Source organism: Aulonocara stuartgranti (genome assembly GCF_965226115.1).
Source record: "Aulonocara stuartgranti genome assembly, chromosome: 15".
NCBI classification, from domain to species: Eukaryota; Metazoa; Chordata; class Actinopteri; order Cichliformes; family Cichlidae; genus Aulonocara; species Aulonocara stuartgranti.
The window spans coordinates 13,605,574-13,618,805 of NC_138951.1; the positions used below are offsets into that span (position 1 = coordinate 13,605,574).

At 41.2% G+C, this 13,232-nt stretch overlaps 1 protein-coding gene across 3 annotated transcripts in view; it reads right to left on the reverse strand.

Moving 5' to 3' along the window:
- The window catches only part of LOC309689913 (glutamate receptor ionotropic, kainate 2-like), a 64,587-nt gene extending 51,794 nt beyond the window's left edge, over window positions 1-12,793 (reverse strand). For all 3 annotated transcript variants that reach the window (XM_082506613.1, XM_082506614.1, XM_082506612.1), the window contains exon 1: window positions 12,294-12,793. In XM_082506613.1, coding sequence (XP_082362739.1) covers window positions 12,294-12,417 — 124 coding nt within the window. In that variant the 5' untranslated portion in view covers window positions 12,418-12,793. The remainder of the gene's footprint in view (window positions 1-12,293) is intronic.
- Window positions 12,794-13,232: the final 439 nt, after the last annotated feature.

Consider the following 13,232-nt stretch of genomic DNA (forward strand, 5'->3'; position numbering starts at 1 on the left):
AATAAAAAACAAATCTATAATCAGCTAACCCGTTCGAAGCTGAAGATGAAACCCATAGGAGCTATTGTGTGTGAACAACAGTTTTTATCTAGCTTGTCTGGCTTGTTGCTGTTTTCTCCAGAATAGAATCACTCCTGTCACCTTAAAGCCTCTTGACACTGGGCTGGACTGTCACCTGCCACTGCTGGATGCTAAGACTCAGAGTGAGTCACACACTTGAACATACAAGTGCAAACAGACACAATCACGCACTTCGAAGATTGAAACTAAACAAAGCTGTCATGCAAGAATCCACTGAGTACAAGGAAAATGTGGCTGATGAGAGAATTTATAGCTCCCGCCTGCAGCATTTAAAGATGCCTAACTTGAGCTGAACTCAGAGTAATAATGAGCTTATCCATTGCAAAAAGATCAATTTCATCAATCTCTTATAATGAGCACATACTGTCTTCAATTAGAATGTGTGCCATGGCCCTCATCCCTGACCCGGCTCCAAGTGGGAAACCAGTGATCATATAACATGTATTAATTCCAGGCGCTGGCAACAGATGTGCTAATTTGCTAGGCTCTCTCTATTCATAATAATGTGCCAGCTCCCTCCTCAAAGTATGTGCTAATTTGCAAGGGCTTATTGTGGATGTGCTAAACTACCGGCTGACATTTTGTGTGCTAATTTGTCAAGCAGGGACCCCTTTTGGTACTAATTGTGCCAAACTGTGAGTACACTTCCACAGGCCTTGAATTGCTGAATTCCTAAATGACTTCTGTCTGCTAGCGGTTTCCAGCCTCTTCACTGCTCTCGAATTGTGAAAGCAACTGAAAAGAAATACCAACTACTGTGAAAATAAGATGTATAAGCACTAAGTGCTCACACTCGCCTGCACACATAGGCATATAAGGGTGCACACACACATTCTGACTATTCACAGAAAATATGTGCCTGCACTTGAGATTGCACAACCTCCCTAAAGAAACACGTTCTGTGGTTGTTTTGCTGTATGACCAAACACGCTCACATAGATACATGCTACAAAGCTTGTTAAAAAGCTCCTTATAAACCCATAAAAAGGTCACAAAGGAGTTTAATACTAATAAGGGTTACTTTATTTTTTTAAAATTGCTTTAAAATTTCAGTTAGTATCACAAATCTGTTTCCCACATTGCACACTGCACACCCCCAGTGAGAATCTCTTCCCAAACAGGCATGCAGAGAAATCATTTTTTACCCCAAAATGATTTATTAACATTACAGAACAAGTGGAGATAATTACATTTTGGGCTACATTAATATTTTATATATTATCAGAACTGTATGTATATTAGAACGTATTAAAAATGGTTTAAAACAATCTAATGACAATTCCCTATTTTCCATGGGGGTGGTTAGATGAGAGGTATTTTAGAAAATATCTGCTGACACTTCTGCTACACACAAATCATCAGAGGTACACAACAAAAGACATTATGGTTGTTGTAATATGAGATGTACACAGGTGGTAACACCTTTGAGCTCTTGCTGAGGCATCATTCAGTGGTGCCTCGGGAAGAGGAGTCATTTTCACTCTTCGCAGGCAAATAGCTTTCAGTTGTCTTTATGTTGTTTCTCTGTGGGGAACATTGAAAGGCTTTTTTTTCTCTCGCCTCTGTGACAGATACAGAGACTGGGAGTTTATTGGGTGACAGGCAACAGTGCTTTGGATTAAATTGGGCTTCTACGTTTTCTTATGTACATGATCACATCTTCCTCTTTTTCTGCCATTGGAGTCAGTTCTGTCATGGCAAAACATTGTGAAACTCACCATCCTGACTGGGAACTGTCTACTATCTTAATGTCTGTGCTTTGAGGGCCATGAACAAGCCAAAGTTGGAGGTGCACTTATGCACATAACTTTGGTTACCTATGCTAAATTGACAAAATATGGTCACTGGTCTCCTTGGATCAAGTAGAGGATTTTTTTTCAAATCCTTTTTTTTTTAAAATGGAGTATCTGGATTTAAACATTACATTACCAAAGCATTACAGCCAATCAAAATCTGTAAAGATATGTAGGGATGCACCAATGAGAAGCTTTAATTACACTGGTAATTTTCTTTTGTAACTTTTCATTGGCTTGTGTAATTTAGCATTTCACTAATGAATACCAATTCAGTAAATTTACATTCTTTGACGTACTTATTTGTCGTATTTTATTTTATTATATTTTATAAAGTTTGCAAAGCAATCTTCATGTTGAGCTCGGATGCTGCCTTACATATAAAAGATTCCCGGCCTCACAGTGAGGAGAAAAGCTTACTAATTTAACACTGGTTCCGGAGCAGTACGTGGTATCAGCAGCTACCTGAAGCCAAGGTTTCTGTATCGTATCAGAAATGGAAAAAATCGGAGCAGTACATCCCAAGAAAGAAGATCATATCTCAGCAAGTGTGTTAACACCAAACTTGGTGTACAGACTCGGCAACCCTTACCAAGGTTGTGAAAACTATGTCTCGGTGAGGTGCTTGGCCCCCTCATTGCTGCAGCATGATTTTTTAATGCATTCTTCCCACCTGCCCAACTGTTCCAGGGTATACCATGAAATATTCACGATACTATGGAAATAAGATTTATTTATTTATTTGTGGGGAAAAAAAAGTCTATGTGCATTGTTTCCACATTTTGTGGTGAGGTATGTAAATGTCTTTGGTTCATCATCATCAGAACAAATATACACTTTGCAGTTGTGATGTACTTTATATTACAGCTGCAGCATTGTATTTTTATTCTGTATTTTAGAGGGGGGTAAAACAAAAAGTCTTATTTGACTAATGCACATGCATTTGGGGAAAAATACAGTGGCTTTCACACACTGTAGGTTTTATGAGCCTTAGAGCTCTCAGACTTCCCATCTGAATTCCATGTATAAACATGAGCATTCCTAAAACTGCAGTCACAAGGTTATGCAGTTCACGTAAATAATACAAATCTCAAAAGTGCAGTCAGACACTTTTTCTGCCCACACAGAAAATATGTGATTTGTGTCTAATATACAGGCCATAGGGACTGAGCAGCGCAACTTATTTAATAGAATGTTTCCTGCTGCTTCATGCCTCACCTGTCTTTGCCATTTCTCTTCGTATGCCTCATCTTTTTCTCTACTCTATGAAACAAACCCACACAAACACACACACAGGGTCTTTCTCCCTCCCTCAGACTAGAGTACATCTCATGGTGGCCTCGGCAGGTGACAGATGGCGACCTCACAGCACTGCTCACTGTAAACTGAGTTTTAATCAAGCCTAAGCACGTGTGAGAGATGCTAATTATCCACTGCAGGCTAAAGGAGTCCAGCCTGGAGAACATTGTGACCATGCATGTGCATCCTTGGTTTATATTAATTTTCCCCACTGTGATAATATCGCCATTTACGGCATCGCAACTGGGAAGCGTAATGCAGGATGGATTTGGTGTGTTGAGCATCCCTGGATACTTCAGCCCTCAAGCTGTATCACTCAACAAAATAAATATAGATAAGAACTTGACTAACAGTAATCTCACAGTCTTAAAAGTTAAGCATAGGGATTTCTAACTGTCTCCAGCATACTTGCCAAAAAGCAGGGTGTTAAGACACTCATCTCACTATCGCACCATTTCTTAACATTTCATTTCAGGCGCTAAAAACACTCCGATATAGGGAGAATATTTTAACAGGATAGCCTTAACTTACAACACATATAACATTTATCATATGTATCCAGCCCTGGTGCAGAGCCAAAAAGAAGTTCAATTTATAATGCTGCAATTAAGTCTCGGCAAATTATATGAGAGTCTATTGTCCTCCTTGCTCCTTTTGCTGCACTCATTCTAATTCGCACTGTTCTCTTGTTCATCAAAATGGCCCTGTATTACACCCTTACCAATGTAATTTTGAACAAAATGGCTAGTAAATTAGACTTTCTTTCTTGTAGAAGGGCAGATGTTATCTCCCGTTAGAGGCAAAGGTCAAGAATTAATTCAGGAGGCAGCTCTTTAATTCTAACAGTTGGGCTTTCACAGGGCGATGGAGAAGGGTAGAAAAATGAGCCCGTTCGCTGGATTTACTGAATCTAATTATAATAATTTTTAATCTTCATAAATTTAGAGATCTTTGCAAAGAAGGGCATTATTGTTTTCAGGGAGATAATGACATGGATGCCTGGAAACTTTAACAAGCCAAAAAGATATTGAGGGAAAAAAAGAAAGAAAAACATATGTGCAGTGGATAAGATTGCATTAACAGCACTAACAGCTAGTGGGTTGCAATGCGTTAAAACAAGAGTGTTTTTCCTCTGCAGTAAATCTATATTAGTTAACCAGAGCTATTTCTGCTGTGAAAATGAAATGGAGAGTGTAGAGGTAATAATGATAGCATATGCTCTATATGTTGGGCACAATTTAAATGGTGATAAAAGCCCAAATACAATGTTCCTTTTCCAGACTGGGTGTACGAAAATGAAAATATTCGACTGAAAAGGTATTCCTTGCTTTGAAATTGAGATTTCGACTTTGTATGCCAAAGTACGGGGATTTTCATCATTGTGTGCAAGGACGCTGAGATCAGGAGACAGGGAGAAGTAAGGTTTGATCGCAGTGAGACAGAACAAAGTAGAGGAATGACAAGCAGACAAGCTGAAAGCCAAAGGGGAAACAAAGACGACATGGAGAGGAAGGGCAGTGAAGGACAAAGGCAAAGAAATGGAGAAAATAAGAGGAAAATGGACAGAAAAGTCTATTTTCTGGATATTAATTCGATGCTGAAAGTGCACCTCAGCATGATACTGTCTCCTCACAGCCCATCAGATTGGTTTAGAAAACAGCAGGCCATTATGTCTAAAGTCAGAGCTAGATGCAGGTAGATGGGTGTGCTGTCAAACAAGCAAAAAGAGGAATTTTGACTTGGGAAGAAAAGAGAGAGACAGAAGAAGAGAGAGCTGGGTGGGGCACAGAAAAAATAGATGAGGGAAGGAAACGAAGAGGGAGAAATTGAGAATAAAAGAGGTCACCGGAGGCAGATAAAAGACACTCAATTAAACGACTGAATGGATGGTGCATTAGACCCGAACGGACACCTGCACCCCTCCTCTCTCCCTTAGCCACAGGGCAGGAAAATGTCAGCTCCTAGTTTGGGTTCATCAGCCTCCCATCAGCCACTGTTGTACACAAGCTAGCTGATAATCAGAGCTACAGGTACACTTTGCTGCAAAGGTGTGTCAATTTGTCTTGCTTGTTCTGCAAACACAGGCAGCTGCGCAGTAGCAAAGAGAGAAAGAAATGAAAGAGACTCGCACACTGACTTTAGCAGGAAAATAGCCAGAGGGCAAGTGATAAAAAAAAAGCAGATTAAAAAGCAAAGCTCCTCAAATATGTGCAGTTGTGTAGTTTTTCAAACTAAATAAGAAAACATCTTTTCAGGATAAAAGCAAAAAGGCTAAAGAGGTGAAATGGGTGAAAAATGAAGGCTCCTGCTTTAATCTTTCTCCTGATCTGCTGCTTCTTATTTTTTAAGGTAATTTCACCATTTCCCACATTCAATCGAACTCTGTTGGGTAGCAAATTCAGGGTTCTTTGTCATTTTTAAAAAGCTGTGGGTATATCTCATGGGAAGCTGTGTAAGAGAAATGGAAGCAATTGGCTCCATTATGTCTCTTCAGGCTCTTAAAATAAATTGTGCAAGATGGGAATATCAAACCAAGCCTATTCCAGTCCACTGTTATGTTTGGAGAAGGGCCAGATTTAGTAGGTCATTTCAATTGGATTGTCTCTGAGCGTGGATGACAAACAGCAGAACACAATCAAAACCTACTGCAGCCAAGCCAGGTAGCATTAAAGCCTTATCTTATCTTATTAAAGCTTCAAAAAATGCTTTTGCAAACTCTGTGGTTTATTTTGCTTTATTTAATAATTCTTAGGCTTTCCTATACTGTTGCGGTTTCCCCCCCCCTCACATATGTCTAATCTCATCTTTTCATTCAAAACTGTCATCAAAACAACATCAGAAAGCTACCCAAACACTTACAAATCCTCTGAGTGAAAGCAGAGAAAAAATAAATTCAACATTGCAGGGGGAGGCATTTTGCATAGCCCTTGTGCAGCCTTGACAATGGAGCGTCATGCTGGTTCAAAGAACATGACTTTAAGTAAGCCTGCCTCAATATGTCCTCCCACAGAGCCCATTTCCCCCTGTGTCCTTGGTTCACACAGAGAAATGTTCATACATCTGACATTCTATGCTGTCAATGGGAGCCCGAATTTTGCTTTCTCTCCTTCAACCCATAGCTCTGCTCCTTCTTTTATTTCTTTATTCAGCTGGCTGGAAATGAAGGTGAATCACCACATCCTGACCTGTTTGGTGCCTTGCATCATAGCCAACACAGCCGGAGGGCTTTCTGCAATCGATTGACTTCAGAATCCCATGTAGTTTGGACATCACTGCTATCGTTTATGGCATATATGCCTTCAGAAATGTTTACCTGATCTGTGTGTTTGAAATTCACATCTGACTGCCTCAACTTAAGGCACATCTTTAAAACACTAAAACTATGAGTACATATTGGTAAACAAGCCCTTCAGCAAAAAAACAAAACAAAAAAAAACAACCCACGACCAACAAAAGCAATCAGAGACTGTCTTAATGCATTAATCATACAACAAATACACTGTAAACAATTACTAACAATTAGCCCCGTTGCCATCTTACCGTAATAAACAGGTGACAAGCCAGGTTTTATTTTCTTTCTATTAAGCAATCACTTAAAAGGCAATTAGTGCACTTGAGCTAGTATAAAGTTAAAGATCTTGCACCTTTTACCTCCTGTTACAGTAAAACACAAAACATGACATGTTGTTCCTGCTCCTGAGTGGTCTCCTGTGACAACACTGGAAGTACAGCCAGTTCAGAAGTGTGGAACACTTCAAAACCATGTGGTCCTGCTCAAGCTGCTGCTGCTTGTGGCTGTTTAAGTCATTAATTCACAGCACAATGCAATATTAGCACAATCCTTCATATTCTGCTTTGAGCACACATTTGCTTTTTATTTTGTAATATTCATGTTTGTATTCTCACAGATGGTAACCTGTGATACACGAAAAGGGGACATCCGGGATTTGGCACTCCTTATTTGCTATGCTGCCAGTTTTCCTTCCTTTATCAATATTCAACGAAGCAACCCAGCATGCTGATTTTTATTGATTCACACTATTTTATAGTCTATTTGAAGTGGAGACAAACCCAACATGTCCACACGACTGGCTAATGAAAACACATTTTGGGTTTTAGTTCTTCTAAGGAACTACAAGGACATTTGTGTTACCAACCTATTTTCAGTTTTTCACTCCTATAAAAGCTATTTCATACATATCTGCAGTCCCAGGCAAATTTTCAACTTGCTAATATGATACTGCTGACATTTATTCAGAGATGCAGTGCATGACTCCTGGCCTCCCACTACATTTCCACATACTCTACTGTCCTTTCCGTCTCTCTTCATAGAAGCCATCAAAAAACCGTAATAAAAGACCACAACTGAGAGTGGGCTGAGAGTGGACCGCTCTGAGGCAAACTAATCTATCTTTACTCTGTATACGACTCAACACTCACTGTTTTTTCATCTCACTCACACTTTACACAGACTCTCTCTTTCTCTCTCTTTTCCTCTCTAACAAACACTCTTGTTTTTCTTACACCTCTCAGTGACTTCAAATTTACTTCCAGCTCCCTTGGTGAGATAGCGAGAAGGACAGTCCCACATGTATTAAAAGATGCAAAAGAAAAAAGGAAAAGAAAAAAATTATTCCCTGTGAGTGCTTTCAGCTCCGACCTTCAGTCGGCTCCGAGCCACAGCAGCAACGCAGCAAGACGTGCTGTAGGCTCTTCTCAAGGGACAGTTTCACAGAGCAATTGCACATATAACCTCTAACCCTTCTGATACCCGGCAAAATCCCTGAGTGACAACGACAAAGAGTGACAGACTGTGAATAATGAAAGCCGATACATAAGGCAAGCCTTGCGCTGGGAAGTAAAGGAGCACAGGTCTCAGATTTATTCTGTTTGATTTTCAACAAAAAAATAAATAAATAAAAGCAGACTGTGTTAAAAGAGGCTGTTATGCAAGAAAGGATTACATTGCAAACAAGGTCAATCAGCTAAAGCCTCCTTCAATGTAAATAATCTTTTCAAAAGTTGCTGGTAAACCTCAAAAAAAAAAAAAAAAAGAAAAGAAAAAAAGAAAAGAAAAAGACTTAATGCTAAGAAAAAAAAAAACTAATTTCATACCTCAAAGATATTTGCCATTTCAAAATGGCAAGAAATATGTACCCTGAATTAATCACCATTGAGCCTTTTGTAACTGAGGCATGACAGCAAGACCTTCAAAGACTCTGGACTGTAAACATGTTTTAGAAATCCATCTAGATAGTTCTCTGCTTCAAGCCCATGTGTGGTGCTGCATGCTAATGTAAGACAGATCTCCTCTTTGTTCTTGAAACCCACGGTGGGTATTTTTATACCATGGAAATCATTTGCGAGCAGAGATAGTTTCATATTTCTATAAGCTTTGATTGGGTCAAGTGACACGTGAATATTTTAAGCAGCTTTGTGCCCATTTTAAATATGTTTGCTGTGAACATGCTGGCAGTGGGCCAGGGCACAGGGTGTTAGCCATAATTCCTGCAATCCTAAACTAAACTCCAGCATGCTGATAATTCAGGCTGGCAGAAAGCAAAAGCAAATAAAGTCAATTAACCACAAACTCCCATTGAATGTGTTCCCTCTATCCTTGCTCGTTTTCAACAACCTTCTAATTTTACCACCACGAGGGGATAAAGCGGTTTAAATATTAGACACCCAAAAGAGAGCCTATATTCTGGCACAGCATTGTGGAAGGAGTTAGATAAACTTCTCTTCTACCCGAGGGGATTGTGTCTTTTGCCAGTGGACTGAGAAAAAAAAGCTTGATTTCCTTTCCAAAATGAAAAAGAATGTTGTGTTTTAGTCATAAATATTCCCACACGTCTGTACTGGGGAAATGTAAGTATAAGCAGGAAATAAACAAATGAAATGAGTATCTCTGAGTCAACAATGCTTTCAGCAGGAGTTGACAGCCCAGGGACACACTGCATCTGCCAGCGCTGCTTCCAAATGGCAGTGATAAGGTTATCACTCAACCTCACAGTCACAGACCGACTACGGACATCAGAATTAAAAGGCGGTCTCAGCTTCACTGTTGATATTTCTCCAACTGAATTTCTTTATTTTTAGAGTAACATGCGGGTCTGTAAGTCAAAGTCATCTGGGTTGGAATAGCAGATGTGATGACTCACTGCTTGTGTGACAGAACATTTGGGGGCAGCTAAATAGGATCATGCACAAAATGTTATTTGCATGGAAAAAATAAAAAAATAAAATGAGATCCTTCAGGTTATGGGACAGATTTGAAAGAAAACATTGAATTTCCACTTCACTGAATTTTAACAGGCCATCTGTGAGTGAGAAAAACTGAGCTTTAGAAGCGTCTGACACTAAGCTATTTAATTATTTCAGGAAGCTAGTTCAGATGTTTCTACACAATTGGAATTTTATGTATTTTAAGCAGTTGTGTTTCAGATTATATTCAAAACGGGCATTTTGCATATTTATGTGTGCAGCCTTCATTGTAAGGGTGGGAAAAGAAAATTAAACGACAGAAACATTTTGTTCTCTATCCCAAAGACCCTTAGCAACATCAGTAGCTAAAAAAAGTGTAATTCAGTGCTCCCAGAAGGCAAATGTGAAGTAGTAATGAAGAGAGAATCTTTTCTCAAGAGGTTTTTTATTACAACTTGTATGGGCTGGCTCTATTTTCTGCATCTAACTAAATAAATTACCTGTAAGATTTATAAATGAGGAACACTGAACATAATAACTCAACTCAGTATGGGAATGGGCTCAGCATATTTGCCTGCAGCTGGTGGCCTGAACACTGTTTTTTTTTTCCTTTCTCCTCCGACACTTGTCGCTCTACATGGTGAGACTGGAGCTATGAATGCAAAAGGTTGACTATGCCGTAGTGTTACAGTGTGTCTTTGTGTAGAGGTCTCAGCCTGACAGGAGAACAGTGGTTTTTACAATGTGAGCCGCCTGTCTGGGCAAAAGGGATCTTGGGGCAGGAAAGGAACAGACGGACCCAGGGGAGCTGACCTCCTCATTTAGCCAGCCTTCTGCAGGAGCAGCTGGGATTATCTGATGAGTAAGCACATCCTCCAGGACAAGAAATGTACTGGATGGACTCTAATGTCTTTAAAGGGATTTGTAATTCTCCCGTGTGCATGCATGACTGACATGTTGTGTTATTTTTTATATAAGCTGATACATAAATCTCTATTTTAACTACATTTCTCTTTAGGAAACTCGGCTCTTTCAGAAGCAAATACAGACACATAAACTTATTTTTCTAAGGAGAATGAATTACAGTGCAGAAAATGGAGCCATTTTACAATAGAGCGTGTGTGGCGCTTGAATGACAGATATTATAGTGCATAAAAAAACAAACAAAAAAACAAAAAACAAAGACTAAGTCGTTTATAGAAGGTGTATCAGTGTGTTGTGAAAAGGAAGAGTTGTTCAGCAACAGGCGGCCGTGCTGCCAAGTCCGTGCGACTAAACAAGCGCTTGTTCAGGACCACGGACAGAGCCCCGGCTCGTAGACGCGTGCCAGGCGCTCTGACTGTCACTTCCACCAGAAGAAGGAGAAAATATCAAGCATGGGTTCACCCAGGGCAAAAGATCTCAGTGACACGAAACACCTCTTATCTTACATGGTTCTGTCTGTCTTGCTGATACCAGATGCCTTACAGATCCAGCTTGTTAGCACAGGCGACATCTTTGGTATGGGGAGGTACACGTCTAACCTTTGCACTGATAAAACACGCACACACGAACAATAAATATGCATAAAGCGGTAACCATGGTCAGAATGATATCTGGATTTTGTCTCTTGGGAATGTTCGATATCATTTGCCGCCTTGAAAACTTTGCTATTAGCCAGTGCAAGGACTTTACCGTCCTCCGGGGATTACTGAATAGACGCCCGGCGTCTGTCAGGGAACACGCGAGACGGGAAATCGCGCGTCTTGCTGAGGAAGAAGCAGGAAGACAAGCACATCCCGTTGCCATAGCGGCGGCTCTTGCGGACGCGGCCTGACTCTTAAACAGGACCCTCAGGAGAACTGGGGATTGTAAGGATGTGTTGTCAACACTTGATGACATCCGCTGTCGTGGCGGCTCCCCTGTCACTCCAAGATGTTCTCTGTAAATGCAACAGAGAGCGGCAGAAAGAGCCACCCTGAGACGGATCTAATTAAGCATCAGAGGAAGCCACGGGAGGCTGCGATTTAGTGACTTCCAGACAGGAACACGGGCGTTAATGGCACTGTTTTGAAGTTATGTACCGGGGAAAATTCGCCGTAGTGGCAAGTGTTGAAGAATTACTTCTTTAATCCTTTTAAAGTGTCTAATTAACTCACCAGGATATTTTTTAAAGGAGTGCCTCAACTTTTAGACTACCGAATTACACAGCTAATCTGAGACACAGTGTTGGGTAAGGGCACATCCAGTGAGCACTGGAAACAAGCAAGTATCTGTTTAAACGGCAACAACCGTGTGAATTAAGCAAAATCGTGGGAATTCCCTGATGGGAAGCTCTTCGCTCTGATTTCGGATATAAAGTAGCCCGTTGCCCGGCGCATTGATCGACACTTTTCACAGATCAATAATTGATCCACTCTCGGAAAGCAAGCTAATGGTTACATGTAAACATTCACCGCAGAGGATGTGCTGGAGAGTCAGCAGTTTAAAAGACCTACGGGATGATTCAGGTTGCAGGGTGAGGAGATTTAAGCGGCGGCTCTGGTGGTGAGCTTCATAGCCGTGAACTGTTGCATAGACTACTCCTGCCTTTAAGCGTCCAGAGTTACTGTAACGGTGATTTCAAGTTCACTGGAAAGCGTCATTCGTCGCTGATCGTATGAAGCACTAAGTAAAACCCCACGAAGACACTGTTACGAAATACAGTGACATTATAAAGGCACACTATGAAATATTCGCCGGGCTAAACGCTATTTTAAAAGTGCAGACGATATTATTTGCAAACTCTTAACGGAAAACGTGACAAAAGTGGGACAAAAATATCTCCACAGCCTGCATCCCGCCAATGTGTCGTGCCGCTGTGGCCAATCTTATGAGTAGTTGTTGTGATTAGACATCGTAACGTCGATGATACATTGTTATAAACAGATTACTTACCAAATCTTAAAACGTGTGGCATCCCGCGAGAGTAACCAAGAAACAGCAGCAGAAGCGGGATCAGCCTGAGGTTGGACCTGAAAGCAAGACTGGTTATCATCAGATGATGGGAGGTAATCTTCATGTTGTTTTAAAAAAAATGCACAGTGGTTATTCCCCTCGGTGCGCGGGTTCGATTCCCTCGTAATTCTTCTACGGTTGTTGGGCAAGGCAGGGTAACGGCGGCCCTGGATGCGCAAGATCACGGCATGGTCACTTGCGCTTTCCCTAAATCCATTAGCAGTCCCGGCATGATTCCTTCCCCTTCCCGTTCTCCTCTTCCTTCTTCACTGCGCCAAGAAACAGCAATCCTCGGGGTCGCGGGACGGCGGGACATCCATGTCGAAGGGTACGGATCCAGTGGGGAGGAGGGAGCCCAAGCATGGGCTATAGGTGAGGAACTGGAGTGGGTTGGAAAGGAGCTAGACAGCGCCAAGCAGAGGATACAGCAGCGATATGCACCCCCCTATGAGGCGCTCTGGGTTCCTTGCGCTCCCATTATACTGCACTGCTGCACAGGCTCTGACGTCGAGCCAAGGTTAGTATTGTGAACGCGCAACAGAGAGCGAGAGAGAGTGAGCGCGACTGAGAGAGAAGGGGAGAAAGGGGAGATGGAGATAGACTACAGATAGAAAGACGGAGAGACATGCCGAGCAGGGAGGAGGGAAATAGAGGGATGGAATGGCGGAATAAGGGAGAAAAATAATTGAAAGCTAGCAGTGTAAAACTTTAATTCTCTCTTCGTACCACGTTTCTAGGAAGCTGTTTCCCAGTTTCCTCTCATAACTTGCCCACCAAGTTCGCAGGCATTTATAGGTGTGTCTATAAATGTGCAATCGTTAAAGTGCACACGGTAATGGTAGCTAACTTTTGCAACCAGTTCAAATCACTACCAGGTTT